The sequence below is a fragment of the Antennarius striatus genome, chromosome 7, assembly GCF_040054535.1.
Source record: "Antennarius striatus isolate MH-2024 chromosome 7, ASM4005453v1, whole genome shotgun sequence".
Lineage (NCBI taxonomy): Eukaryota > Metazoa > Chordata > Actinopteri > Lophiiformes > Antennariidae > Antennarius > Antennarius striatus.
Window position 1 is genome coordinate 20183789 of NC_090782.1, and position 15036 is coordinate 20198824.

The window sequence follows — 15036 nt, forward strand, 5'->3', positions numbered from 1 at the left end:
TCTAACGCAATTAGTGTGCTTCCAGGCTTCCAGCCAGAACATGCAAATCAACACCACCATGATGAACACCTATACCTGACACACTTACCTCTGTGTCATCTGTGTTTTCTCAGAAAACACAAAGTGAAGGGGAACCGCTTCAGTACAGATAGAACTAGTCATGAAAGGGTCTTGGATGAATGCCAGTCAAACATAGAGTGGCATTGTCTCCCACCGTGTTCAGAATAATATTATTACCTGCTGCTTGGTGCAACTTGAGAGGGAGCAGGGCTAAGAGTGTCCAATCCACAGGCACGACCTACTGTAGTATCCAGTTCTGTTGATACATGACACTCTGGAAACAATCAGCATTCAATAGTGCTTGCTGAAGAACACAGAACAGCCAGCTTGAGGTTAATTTTTTTGGTTTGTTTTGGTCAGTGTGTACTTGACTAATCAGAGGTTTTGTTTTGTATGCTTCATTCACAGAGGTGCAAAGGATCCAGCTCCTAACACCATGGATATGGACACGCAGCCACAAGGACAGCAAGCGGCTGTGCCGGTCTTTCAGCCCCAGGTAAAGTCCAGATACGAACACACACACATCGGCACAAGCACTGCTGACTGCAAAGTAAGGTTGTGAAGTATGATGTCACATAAAGTGAGATGATGGCTATACTTACTTGCCAGATAATTGTTGTAGCTTTTATACAGGTTTTTACACAAAAAAATGCAAATTTCCACACTGTGGGACAAATAAAGGATGTTCTTTTCTTAAAAATCAGGTAAATTCCCAGTCCTTTTCCATTTGGGTACAACATTTAAAAATACAAGCACCATGGTAAAGAATTTTCGCCACATTTTTCCACCCTTGTGCTGAGAGTTGTCGTTATTTACAGCCAGTCACATTTTATCCTGTCACATAGTGAGTGATTTTGTTGAAGTTGTGTCATCACAAATTGTTCCTCTGCAGATTAATTTAATAACACATGATGCTGTATCCCATTCCTACATGCACTGCAAACATAGTATCCCACCTCTTTTGGATTTTGAAGAGCAAATATTCTGTATTAGCCTTTTTTTCCTCTGTCAATCAAGTTTTGCTTTCAGTTTGAGCATCCTTCAGACCACTGTAGCCTGTGTGTGAGATAGACAGCGGTGGATGAATGTTGATTTCTTTCTATTGATCAGAACTCTGGAGGCTGCTAGAGCCTGGCCTCCCTGCATACCTCTTGGTTCGATATAACTCAGGTTTGCTCAGTGCAGATGTGGTGATTGTTGGATTTTAATACCCCCTGTCAACATCAGGCCCATCGATTTCTTTCCAGAAGGATGTTTTTTCCTCCATAACTATTGAATAGACTTTAAACAAAGAGGATCATCCATATAGCCCAGAGTACCGTAAATGTGGATTTTTAAAAAAATGAACAACCCTAAAAAAAGGCTTCTTCTCTCAATTGTTTTTCTTGCATGTGCAATGCACTGCAACATTAACACTGGAATTGCCAAGGGGTTTAATTTATTCTAAGATGCATAATTGCAAAATTAAGGCTAAATTGGGTTGCACACAGAAGAAAGTCTGATAAAAGCTCTAATGATTAATTTCACTTAGGCAGCGCCCCCGAACGCATGCACACAAAAACTAAATCTTCCGCTGATAAGTTGTTATTGTGCAGCTTAATGATTTCTCTCTCAGTCTATTTCTAGTAGTTTTCATCAGTATCATTTCCAGGCCCAATTTGTGTGCGTAGGTTACTGGTAGCACAGTGAACTTTCCATGTTGCATCATGTTTTGTCACCCTCACAGAGCGCAGCTTAACTGATTTTAGATTTAGGAGATGGAGGGAGTATGTAGATGGCTGACTAACCAGCCTCCAGATGGGTGTCTTTCAACAAGTCCTGTATCTGTTCTTCTAAGGTTCAGTCAGTCTGCATGGAAGCAGGGGAGGGGTGGGGGGGGGGGGCAGCCTCCTCCTGAAGAAATCTGAATTGTATATCTGATGGAGAATATTCCGTATCACTTGTGATATCATTTCCCTTGGTCCCGGAGGTATGATGCATATGCATTAGGTAAACGAGATGAGCCGCTAAGATGTGCATTTTTAATGGAGCATTTGCTCCTGGAGTGAGTGGGAGGGTTGTTGAGGAGGCCCCTTTAGATCAGATTTTGATAGTCACTGCAGAGTTTGACAGACATGGATCTCTCTGTAAGTGCTGAGACATGAAGGTTCGATTGTGGAGCAGATTGAGGGAGGAAGAACGAGAAGCACCTTTTCCCGTAAATCCTGTTTGTGTGACTACCTGGCTACCTCCCCGTCTCAGGATGAATACAGCACGGTTCCATGCTCAGGGGGCCAGATGACTGGTGAGGATGGGATTATGGCCCCGCTTCATTTAGTTGCTGTCTGCCTCTCTTTGCATCCCCGTCTGTCTCTGTTGGAGACTGCGTCATCAGTTATTCAACTAATTTTGCTCACATGTGAAAACAATCTGTGTCCACAGGGGAGTTAAGAGTTTTTTTCCCCCTTAGGATCTCCATTCATTGCACAATTCATGAACACCAAAAAATAAAATTAACACTTTGAATAGTGCTTTCTGAGTTACTTAATATTGGTTGAGAATTAGTGCTCTCATATTTTTGCATATGATTTTCCATTGTTACTTTTTTAAATTATGGATTTAATTGCTTTTATGCAATTTCCCCCTCCTTGACTAAAATTTACAGCTGCAGTCTTGAGAGGTTTAAAACTTGAGATTTCACATGTGCAAAATTCTGGTTCAGTGTGTCAAAATGGAAAAAATATGATTTTGAATTTAGTCTGCTTTATGTGCTTGCTTCTTTCACTCAGTTTCAGCACCTCTCCGACGCCACTGGCCTTCCCCTGGCAGCCATTGGCATTGCTGGGCTGTCACATCACACTCTCTGCCCTCTGCTGCATGTCTTCTCACCCCTCTCACTATTTCTCCTGCTCCCTGTCTTCTGCCTTTCCTCTTCCACTCTCCATGTGTCTTGTCAGTTGTGTTTGGCAATGGTGTCATTATTGGGCAGCCTAAATCACACTTCCTCCAGTGAGCTGTCTATCTGCTCTCCCTTTGCTTCTCACTGCGCTCTCTCTCTCTCCTTCAATCCTCTGGCTAGCGAGTTGCCCATGGCAGTTGTATGTCACCTTTATACCCAGGACACCCTGTCCCTCACTGATGTTACCCATAATACCTTGCATGGCTGCCACTTAATCTCCATCCCCTGCAGGTTGTCCCCATCAGACACCAGAATGATGTGATTGGGAGAAGTAAGTACACTGCATGGTGCAGCATAGAAATGAGAGTTCTTTGGCTTCGATTTTATTTTGATTTTAGGCTCTAAGTCCATGATCATGCCAGATATTTAACATAAATAATTGACAAGAGGGCCTGGTAACTTGAAAGACCCACTATATGACGTTATCTCTTCACTACCATCATACACATGACCAATGAAGATCCAACTCTCTCAAGCAGTCATCTATGTAACCTCCTCTCAGTATTGTTCAAAAACCGACCCCTCTGTCATTCAGGGTCATTACTCTGTGACTTCTTTCTACACATATGTGTGTGTTCTTGTTGTGGCTTTTATTTTAGGAAGCAACTCCTGAGTGTGTGACACTCGTGTGCGGCAGGAAGACGGTCTGTCAGTCAGCTTTGGCCTGGCTGCCCTTTGAAGGCCAGGCCAGGGGGCGAAGAGGTGCCGCAAATGGCCTGTGAAGTTTACATACACTGCCCACTGCTAAACAGATTAGCTCTAATGAAGTGTCTAATGTAGGGGCCACTGGCTGACATAATCCTGCCTGGCAGCCCAGCCCCTTGGCTGCCAAAAAAGCCGGCCTCCCTCCAGCCTTCTCTTCTGCCCTCGCACGGCCTCTGCTGCCACCCAGGGCGACTCCACATGGGGAGGTGCCCACTGTTAATCATGCTGGACAGTGTGCGATCTGACATGCAAATGTAGGTCATTGCATATGTAAATGTGTGATTACGGGGCTGGCATGCCAGGACACATTAGCGAGACCGTGCTCTCAGCAGGCGGTTGTCACAGCGCTTTAGAGGCTCATGCTAACATTTGTCAAGCTACCACGCAGCAATTGAAAGCAATGCCTTCTTATCCCCTCCCCTCTGCCTCTGTCTCATAAATACACCACTAACTGTCCATCCATCGTGCAGCCTCATAAATTGTTTGTTGGCATTAAGACAAATCGCTGCACAATAGAGCATTACATTCTCTGTGATACACAGGGGAAACATTTGTATTGTCCTTCTCTTCTATTTTTCTAGAACAATGTGTTATAATTGTTCAAACATTCGCCAGTGTGTCATGCACTCTCTCAGAGTCGGTCTTTGACAGCCAGGGACGATGTTGGTGTCATCTTGAAAAATGCACACACCTCAGCAGTGTTGAATGTTAATTGGACAGGGCATCTAATTGGCTCACGCCTCTTCTTTTGGTTGTCAAATTTAGGAAACAATGAATCCACCCCCACCCCTACCCCCACCAGGATGAACAGGATTGTGCTTCCTCTCTCAGTCTGTGTGCCTGTTATTGTATATATTAATAATGTAATGGCTGATTTTCATTAGACCTTATACAGTCTGATTCATTTCTGATTCAAACAATTAAATAAATATGGTACTGGTCCTTCACTAGCAAATTTTTGTTGTCTTTTTAAATATTGATTAGTTGATTGGAGCCAATGTTTCTGAGAGTTTCCCTCATCATTGTGTTCAATTTAATTTTGAAATTGTGAGTGACCGCCATTTGATTACAAATTTTATTGTTTTACAACTGCAGTAGATGAAAGAAAAACTGGAGTTTCCAGCCTGGCTGATTGAATGTGTAGCAGGGAATTGCATAATCTAATTTTAAAGACTAGATAATTTGTGGATTAGTTAAAAAAAGAATCATCTGATTTCATCAGATGGTTTTTAAATTAAAATAATCTCTATTTGCATGCCTACTGTGTACTCTGTTAAACCTGTGTCAGTCAATTGGATTTTTGTGCTTTGGTGTAGTTTAATTGTTAACTTCTAACTGAACTTCACCCTCAACCATTGAAGCGACTCATTAGCCGGGGGAAAATGGAGTGAAGCGGTTTGACTGACCACGAGTATGATGACACTTTCTTCTTCAGTGTGTTAGTGTGTAGGAGATTATTTTTGACCTCCTTCCTCCCTCTGTCCTTAGCTGCTTTGCCCTTGTGCTGCCCCACCCCCCCCGCCACATTGGCAGAAGCACTTTTGACATGTGGCATTCTGATATCTGTCACCTTCTGTTGGCTCCCACTGATGCCTTGTACAAGTTAACCAAAAGGCTTGAAAGGTCAAGCAGCTTGCTCTGTGCTTTTCTTCACACATCATATCCAAAGGGCTCATTCCGTGGAAGGTGAGCGTCTCAGCCGACTCAGCCAATCATGTGGCAAGGATAGCCAAGGAGTCCTGTAGCCTGTGGGCCAATGCCAAACTGTCAGTGATATAACTTGGTACACAAAAGTAGTATTTACACATAGATTTGTGTAACAGCACCACAACAATGAACCTCATCTGTGATGCTTTTGCATGTTCACATTGATAAAAACGGTGGCGGATGCTAACCTTCTTCAGGAGGGCTAGAGTGCTTATATAAGGTGTGCTTGTACAGTATAGGGTATAATTACAAAGATTCATTACTATTATTATAGGAATATTGCAATACTATATGTGCGTATTTACTGTACAAATATCTCAGGACTGAACATGTCATTTCGTCTCATCTCAAAAGCCATCTGATAAAATAAAGGTGAATGATGGGATTCTATGTCCAAGAGTGCAAAGGTTAGTTTTATAGCATTATCATAGTGCTCTGCCAAAACACTTTACTGACCATTATTCAACATCATAGCTCAGGTACGGAAGAGAATGTAAACATAAATCACTTTTAGGTTGGAAACTAAGTTGGTGCACTTCCCTTGGGTTCCTACCATGAAACCGTGGATATTGTAAAGGTTATGAGGGCTGCCTGTTTGAAGATGTAAAATATGTGAAGCATCTTGTTTGGAATTTGAAGACATATCCATAGATTGAAGCCTTGTGCAGTAATCAGCCACAAGCGAATTGGTTGGATTTATGATGAGCTTCAAGTGATTCTTGCTACACAATGTGACAAACTTCTCTGTCAGTCATTCTGTAATTTATATCAGCCTGACAGGTATTGATGTAACAACTCCATTAATGCCTCAAGGCAAATAACTTTTGCTTTATATATGTGTGTGTGCACCCTATGTATGTGTATGTAAACGTTAATGGATTTTTTTCTTCTTTCAGAAACCATTACAGCCAGATATGGGTCACAATTCACTGGCGAACTTCCAAATTGAGAAGAAGATTGGACGCGGCCAGTTTAGCGAGGTGTACCGAGCCAGATACCTGTTAGATAACACATCAGTGGCCCTGAAGAAAGTGCAGGTAAGAGTAATATCACTTTGGAGAGTGCATTACATTCAGTGAAATTTTGTTTTATTGCAGTGTCTATAAAGGAGATACATTTACACCTTGTGGCAATTTAGCCCTGTGGCTTCACCTCACTTATATAGAACAATCTACAGAATTTCTGTATTGAGCCATGCATGCTGGTATTGTCAACGTCATCATATATATGGAATTAATTACTCTTCAGTATTTTGATGAAGGCATATCAACATATTTATTCCTTGTCCTTTAAGTTTATTAATTACTAAATTGTGTCATTTTAGTTTTTCGAGTAACCACGACCACCGTGACACACTTAAACATGAATTATTTCTATTTTTGTCATGGTGAAGTGAAATGTGATTGGAGTCCTAGCTACCTTCACACTTTGACTCAAGCCTCTTGCATATTCATACCACAGCTGGAGGATATGTTGCTCTAGCTGAGCAGGTATACAAACCTCACACATACCTTATACATGTGTTACTCAGATGCGGAACAGCTGTAATGTTGAGATAACAGCAACCGTGTTTTCTGTTTAGTATTTTTTCTGCTACTTTTGTCTACACCTCTCCATCTTACTGTTTCTTCAATATGTCATAACATCCTTCTCTGTCCTTTCTTTCTCCCTCTCTCTTTCTCTCTCCCCTTTTGATCTCTTGATAGATATTCGACTTGATGGATGCCAAAGCTCGGCAAGATTGCATCAAAGAGATAGATCTCCTTAAGGTAAAGAACCAGAGAAGAGGGAGACGGCGTCATGCGCTGAGCTCTTTTCTCTTAAGGTGCCTCAGCTGAGACCTTCCACCACAGGAAAACAATTGATCTGTAGCAGGCGGCTTGGATTTGCTAGTAGTTGTGTGGGCACATGCACGGGGTTTGCATTTCTTTACATGGATAAGAATGCAGGGGGGTGTTTGTGCACACAAGTGAGAATATGAATGATTATATCTGTGTGATTGTACAGTACATGTGTGTTACTGTGTTCTTTTGTCAGATAGTGTGTGTATGTGTGCGTGCAGGGGTGCAGTGTTGCATACCTCCAGGCTCACATTGACTCTTTTTTTTAAATGCCAAAAATATAGTTTTGGGGTTTTAAAAAAAAATCTTTTTATAATGTTCAGAGCTGGGCAACAGTGCATCAGGATGGAAATTTAGCCGTCTCCCTTGATGTTTTACCTCCTCCTTTTCCTCATTACAATTTTGCATTTCTTTTTCCCAACACAGTGGTTAGATTTATCAAACTGCCATAAACATTTGTCAGCTGGGTTGCTCTCAAATACTAATGAACAAACTAATGACAGCTTCAATATCTCCCCCCCCCCCCACACACACACACACACTCACACACATCCACACCCCCGCTTGTCTGCATGATCCTAGATGTGTGTCAGAATTGTGTGTATTTGTGGTTTGACTGTGTGTATGTGTGATTTCATGCATTCCTGGTTGTGTTTCCCTCCATATATGAGTTCTGTCTGTGCATGTGTTTGCACTGCAGGCAGTTTGTGCACACAAATACACACTCACCCATACACATTAAGGAAAGAAAACAAAACCAATTAGTTTGTTTCAAACACATCAGTGATGCCCTTGGGGCTCTTAGGGCCAATCAAAGACAACGATACTCACATGTAGGCGAGACCCTGTAGAGAGGCTGTAATCTGAGAAGCACATTATTAACTTGACAGCAGAAGACAACCAGGCTCGTCTGGATCTGGATCTATCTGGCTGCCTGGGTAGGGGGGTACAGGGTTAAATGTCACAACCTGCCAGGTGACTTAAATCCTCTTTTCATGGTTAGATCTCATACATTCCTTTATTTTGCTTATTCTTTTTCTCATAAATTAATGAGATAATGTGAGATATTGAAACCGAAACACGATTAATCATCTGCCAGCATTCATTTGATTGCAAACTGATTACAATTGATTTTTCAGAAACGTCGCCACATAGCAATGTAATGCAAACCTCTCTCTACAACGATGCCATTTGTTTACGCTGAACATAGCAATATCTACACAGCACCACCCTGGTGTGTGATTTTAAACAACATGCTTAGGTTCATCGAGAAAAAGACAAGTGATAAAGTGTTGCCAGCAATGTGATGTCACACACATAGGTGAAGAACATGAGTTGATCAGTTAACCACAATGGGTAGGTGACGGTTGTTTCTGTCATGGAACAGGAGGGGAAGGAATTTTAAATTTAACACATCAATTAATCAAAGCAGTAATTCACAACTCCACCCTGCCTTTCTACGTCACATTCACTCATATATGCGTAGGTAGAACGAAACACACCCTCATTACATCACAGTGTTTATTGCATCAGGTCGGATAAAGGCGCGTAGTCCCTCCTCGAGATGATAATGTGAACAGGGTGTCTGACTGTATTTGACAGTTAACGTCTACCAGAAGCTTTCCAATTGGTTGCTTCAGAATACATCGATTTATATACTGGACCCCCCTACTTTTATTAATACAGAAATAACATAGATTTTAAATTTCCGATGGAATGTGATTAAATAATTCTCAGTGTTTCTCACATTCACTCTCACCAATAATAAACCTTTCTGATTGTCATTCCTGTTTCATGGTGAGATGCTCTCGGGAGATGATGACTTTAAGTCAACGTGCTTACATAAAAGAAAATTCAGTGACTTCCCTGTAAAGAGTGTTGAGAACATGTTAAAGCAGGACTAATGACTGAGACTCCAACCTGTCCGACAGGTTTAATAATTGAGCTCAGATTTTTATTTGATGTATGGTGAACTTACAGTGCGACACCTCGTCTCTCCTTTTGCACCCACGTTTGAATAAATACATGTTGATTCCTGATTGAACTCTTTTTTTTGTGGAGAAGTCACCTCCCTGCTCTACAAGAAAATTAAGAAGTATGATGGCAACATTACAAGCTGTCATATAAGTTGTTTGTGGAATTCTGCATAACAGCTCATAGCAATTCTCCCAATAGGCCAAACTCCCTCCCCCCAAAAAAACAAACACACATACATCCCACCACCATCAACACCGCCCCAAAGACCCTTTTTCTTCCCTTCTTTTCATCCTGAAAACTGACTGCTAGTGAACACGGAAGTTATGCCCGGCCCTGTGCTGCCCATCCAGCATGATAATAAATGGCTGAGTGCGAGAGAGACAGTCCTTCTGCCTTATCCCCCTCTAGACAGCCAACAGGAGACAGGGCCAAATCAGAATAATGAGAGGCACACTGGCATGGACCGACTGGAATGACACACATACTGGCGTGTGATCACACACACACACACACACACACACACACACACACACACACACACACACACACACACACACACACACACACACACACACACACACACACACACACACACACACACACACACACACACAGTCATGGCCTTTTAACGGTCTGCCTGTTTGTTTGTTTGTGTCTGCTCATTCATCTGTATTTTCCTGTTCTGGCATGAAGATTTCAACTTGAAAATCTCACTTCTCTCTCTCTCTCGCTTCTTTTGTCTAAATCCTCGCTGCTAGGAATGTTGGTTTGCAGAAATAGCCTGCTCTGTGCCAATCGGGTAATTTCACCATTCTTGAAGTTCCCCAGCTTTGTATTTCTATTACTTGTGGTTACTCTGGAGCCTGAATTGTATTCTGGAGGCTGATGATCTGCCCTAATCAGCAGTCAGAAGTTGTATTAATGTCTGTATTGTGTATTTGTGTTTGTGTGTGTGAGTGTGTGTGTGACTATTCAGGAATGCCTGGCTTCTGTAAAGAACTGGCAACATCCAGCTTTATTTAACTTGATGCACTATAAATTCATTTCAGTCTTTTGGTATATATAAAGGTATGTTTTTTGCCAGGTTGAGTACATAACCAGAAATGGACAGTTATACTTTTCTCATTCAATGAATGGAAACACATCAATATTTCATTCTTCACAAAGGCATTCATTCATTGGGGCTGCTGATATAGGCTTCCCTTTCCTAATCTTTATCATCTGAAATCCTGTCCAATCATTTAGTTACTTTATGTTCGAGGTTTGGGTTATAATTAAGGCCAGTCTTACGCAGTAAAACCTTACTATTACAGTTGATGTCCATTATTTACCAGGTGAGCTACAGAGACACCCAAAAGCTTTCTTTTTTATGATTGTTGATTATATTTCCACCAGCTGCCAACCAGTAAGCATCCAATTCCCCTTAGAAACACATTTTATGTATCATCATCATTAATTTGCAATCAGAAAGCTTTTGTCAGTATCTTGTTCTTCTTTGAAACACACAATCAGCTCACCAAAATAGTTATCTGTAGAGGAGTGTCATGCATGATTAAGTAATTACATGATCATGCCAGACTCTTTGTGATGTTTCCCAATGAACGCTTGTTGTATTGCTGCATGCTCCCATCCATCATTTATATAAACATCTGCAAGTGAACATATCTCTTTATTTCTCGGTATCCTCCGCCTGAGGTTCAATTTGTGGAAGAGGAGTGGGTTGGGGTGGTGGTGGTGGTGGTGGTGGTGGGGGGACTTGTCATCACTCCCTGGCTGTGCTACAGTGTGGAGCCGAGCCGAACTGCCACTCCGAGCCAAAAATACATCTGGCAAGAGAGGACGAGAGAAAGAGAAAGAAAGATGGAGACATGAGGAGGAGAAGGAGAAAACGAATTAGAATGAGGATTGTTGAGAGATGCAGAGAAGGAGTGGAGAGTGTAGTGTTGCGGAGAGTACTGTACTCTGCTCTCCTTTCTCCTTTTCTCTGCATCATCCGGAGCATGAACATTTCTTTAATCACAGCAGAGAAAGCAGAGCGGAGCCAAGTGGAGGACGCATGTCACACTGTTCCGTCTGCTCGCATCATACCCACCCCCCCACCCCCCAACATTGCCATGCCACACTGCTCCATGTCTCTCTACCACATATCACTGTCTCTCTCTTTCCCCCTGCCCCTTCCCCTCGTACGGCTCACCTTTTCCTTCTCTGGCTTTTTCCTCTTCCTCACCTTTGTTCTCTTTCCCCCATCTCCTCACCCTGTCCTGTCTCCATCATTCTTTATGCTTGTCTGTGTCACTATGTCATTTGTTTCTTTCCTTTCATTGCACCCCCACCCCCCACCCCCACCCCCTTTTTGTCTTGCTCTGGATGGATAGAGACTTTCTGTTTACTACGGGGGGAACGCTGATCCTGCCTTATTGACCAACCAACGGGAAGGAATCTCAGCCAGAGATGAGCCTGGGATGCTTGTTTTTCTGACTGCCAGCCATATCAGCCTGTCAGGCCTGTGTGTGTATGTGTGTGTATGTGTGTCTCACACATGGGTTGTTGTCATCACAGACAGATGAGTTGTTGTGACATGTCACCCAGCTTTGTCACACTGGCGAACAAAACCATCTCATTAGGTCCATTCTTATCCCAATATGATACCAAATATGGATTCAGTTATTTTGTTTTAATTGCTTATGAAAGTACAAGGGATTGCACTGCTCATGACACAAGGCTGTTATTTATCAGCTGGTGTTTTTGTATAAGTTTGGTCCTGTAGTTCCGTTAAATTCTTCAAGGGCTGATTTTCACTGTTGAAGTCGGTAATGTTATGATTGGAAGCCCTTAATTTGACAAGTTCTCTCCTTTGGTTTTTCTACATGTTTCATTGACTTCTTTTTTCCAACAGCAACTGAACCATCCCAATGTGATAAAATACCATGCGTCTTTTATTGAGGACAACGAGCTGAACATAGTCCTGGAGCTAGCAGATGCAGGGGACCTCTCACGTATGATCAAGGTGAGGAAGTCTCCACAACAGCACAAATTGTGATCACCCAAAGACTACCCAGACTGTTCAGTGTGGCTTACTTGTTAATGTCGACTTGAAAAAGGAGATAGACCCTGAAATAAAAGTCTGGATTGACTGAAATTCACCCTTTTAAATGGAAATTTTTATTCGTCTAAAATCTGGAAAAGAGAACCAGCAAGTCCACCGCAGTATCTCACGTTTGGTGCCAAAATGATTGGCTAACAGGAAGCGACTAACCGCTGACGTGGCCCTTTATGACTGAAGGAATGGTGGCAGGAGGTCTGAGGTTTGTGGTTGTGCCAAAGTTTTTAACTACGTTGACAATGACTGAATCTGAATCACACAGTCTGACAGAGTGACACCTAAAACACCTCCCACAACCCCCTTTAATCTGGGTGATATGTGTGGACATTTACCCTGACTAAAAAGGACGTTGTTAAAAATCACACGTCCATTAATGCTATGATGTTCCAGCACGTGTTGTATGTTAGGGGTATTTGAACAAGGCCTTTTATCTTACATACATGTTAAAAGAACCAACACCAAAAGCTTTGTAATAAAATCTTGATGATGAATGGACACTTGCCCCCCCCCCCCCCCCCCCGTGACTCATTTCTGGCCGTACATCATTAAGAAGTCTGCCAACGGTTAGATTTTGGCTAAATTCCCCTCAGACATAATATTTGTGGTCATTTTTAACCTGTAATATCCAACCAACCGCAATTTGCAAATTTCTATTCGAATCCAGTGCATAGTGTGTGACCAGAGCGCACAGATATGTAGGGTTGACCATGTCTTTAACCTGGATAAGCAAGGTTTTCTGCAATGAGGGTGTTGTTGAAATGGAAGCAGAAGAAACATATTTTTATTGGTCTTTCAACCAGATCAAACCCCTGGTTATCATAAAAACCTGCCAGTGTAGCAAATGAGAGGTGTGCATGTATAAAGCCTAGTCTACTCCCATGCATAAATGATGCTGCAGCGTTGTATCAGCACAGCTCGACAAGCTGTTTGCAGTCATACTCAGCAGCTCCACATCCGTGCAAATTCAACACAGCAAATTAGGAGAGGCGAGGATTAGTGGTACAAGAGAGTGAACATGGCAGGCCCAGGCTCAACACGCATGCATGCACACATACACACTCACAGACACACACACACACACTGAAAGCATCCATGTGGGATACTGTGTAAGCAAAGAATATGCAGACACATCCATAGAAGCAGAGGCGCACTTAAAAAGACACATCGTGGCAGTTTGTAGAGGTATGGAAGCAAACTGAGTGTTGCTATCTTAACTAAGCTGCTAAAAGATGCTGGGAAGATTCAAAAAGTGTCATCTCCATTTGACTGCTGATGACGTTCAGGCTTACCGATGAATACTTTCCTCTCCTGCACTGATCTAATTGATTCCAGACTGAATGTAACAGTGACAGTCCAGAGGTGCGTTTCGTGGATTACCCCTCCAGTGTGTAATGTAAATTAAACACATTTGTACAGTGTTCCATATGTAAAGCAGAATCCTCTCTCCATGCATGAATTTCACATTTTTCATTCTTTTTGATTTCTTGTCCTTCATGCACTCTCTCTCCTTCTTCCTCTTCCTTTCTCATTCTCTCTCTCTCGTCCTCTTTCTCTCTGACCATCTCAGAATTCAAATGAAATCAAATGGTCTTTGATTTGCATTCACTTACAGAATATTGCATGTGCAGTGTTTGCTATTAGCAGAAGCGGGTGGTGGTGTTGGTGGGCGTCTATGTGCTCCCCCATTGACATCAAACAGTCCTCTGATATGGAAATGGAGGGCAAGGGAACAATTGCTTCTCATTCAGGCGTTGTTTGGATGTAGGCCAAGGTCTATCCATCCATTTCTTCATCTTTCTTCATCCTGTTCTTTCTCTCACAATTTTTTCCCCGTATTTCTTTTACAGCACCTATAACCTATCCTTCATTTCTTCCATTGTTCCACTATTTGCTCTCTCCCCATTCATCTCCTTCTGTGTCTTTCCTTCTACCTATCATTGTTTAGTAGGTCTGTGGACCAATTCGAACAATTATGTTCGCTCTACTCTTTGACCCTTGCCCTCAGTAGATAGTTCAGACTCCATCTGAAAACTGTTAACTCCATGCAATTAATCTGCAGAATTGTCTGGACTTGAGGACAAAGACAAGGCTGAATGCAGCAAAGATCTTCTCTCTATCGCCTTTTCTCTTTTCTAACATGAAGGCACAAATATTTAAGAATTTGTTATAGATGGCGTCTCATAAAGTTTTTAAAGTTTCTCCCAGCTCAACAGCTTAAAAAATTGACATTTTCTTTAAGGGAGTCTGGAGACATTTCCTACTGGCAACAAAGAATCCTATAGTCGTTACTGTTTATTACATTTATGAAATGCATACCTGTCTTTCACTTTCAGAAATTGAGTCTATACAGTGTGATAAGTTGAAATGATGTCTTCAAACAGTCGTTAGATGTTGCAGGTAAAGGAATTAATTGAGTGGCAGAGATGCTAATGCAGTAATTTAGTGATAACCCGACACCCCTTGCAAGGAAAGAAACAAGTTCATTTGTTGCAATTAAATGTAGGTGTTACAAGGTGGATAATTTTGAATTTTTCTTTCTCTCTGTTGCAAAGTTTAAACTTTACTTGACTCCTCGGCTCTCAGAGTTGAATCGGGGAGAATATTTTGCTTACTAGTTCATTTCATATATGTGAATTGGATGGCATGAAATCTATTATAATAGTGCTGAAGCTTTTTTGGAGGGGATCAGGTGACTAGGAGGCATT

The 15036-nt window shown here is 42.0% G+C and overlaps 1 protein-coding gene across 1 annotated transcript in view; it reads left to right on the forward strand.

Annotated features, from left to right (window-relative positions):
- The window catches only part of nek7 (NIMA-related kinase 7), a 60111-nt gene that overhangs the window by 24428 nt on the left and 20647 nt on the right, over positions 1–15036 (forward strand). Inside the window, exons 2-5 of the mRNA XM_068320166.1 lie at positions 469–556; positions 6307–6447; positions 7117–7179; positions 12125–12235. Coding sequence (XP_068176267.1) covers positions 497–556; positions 6307–6447; positions 7117–7179; positions 12125–12235 — 375 coding nt within the window. The 5' untranslated portion in view covers positions 469–496. The remainder of the gene's footprint in view (positions 1–468; positions 557–6306; positions 6448–7116; positions 7180–12124; positions 12236–15036) is intronic.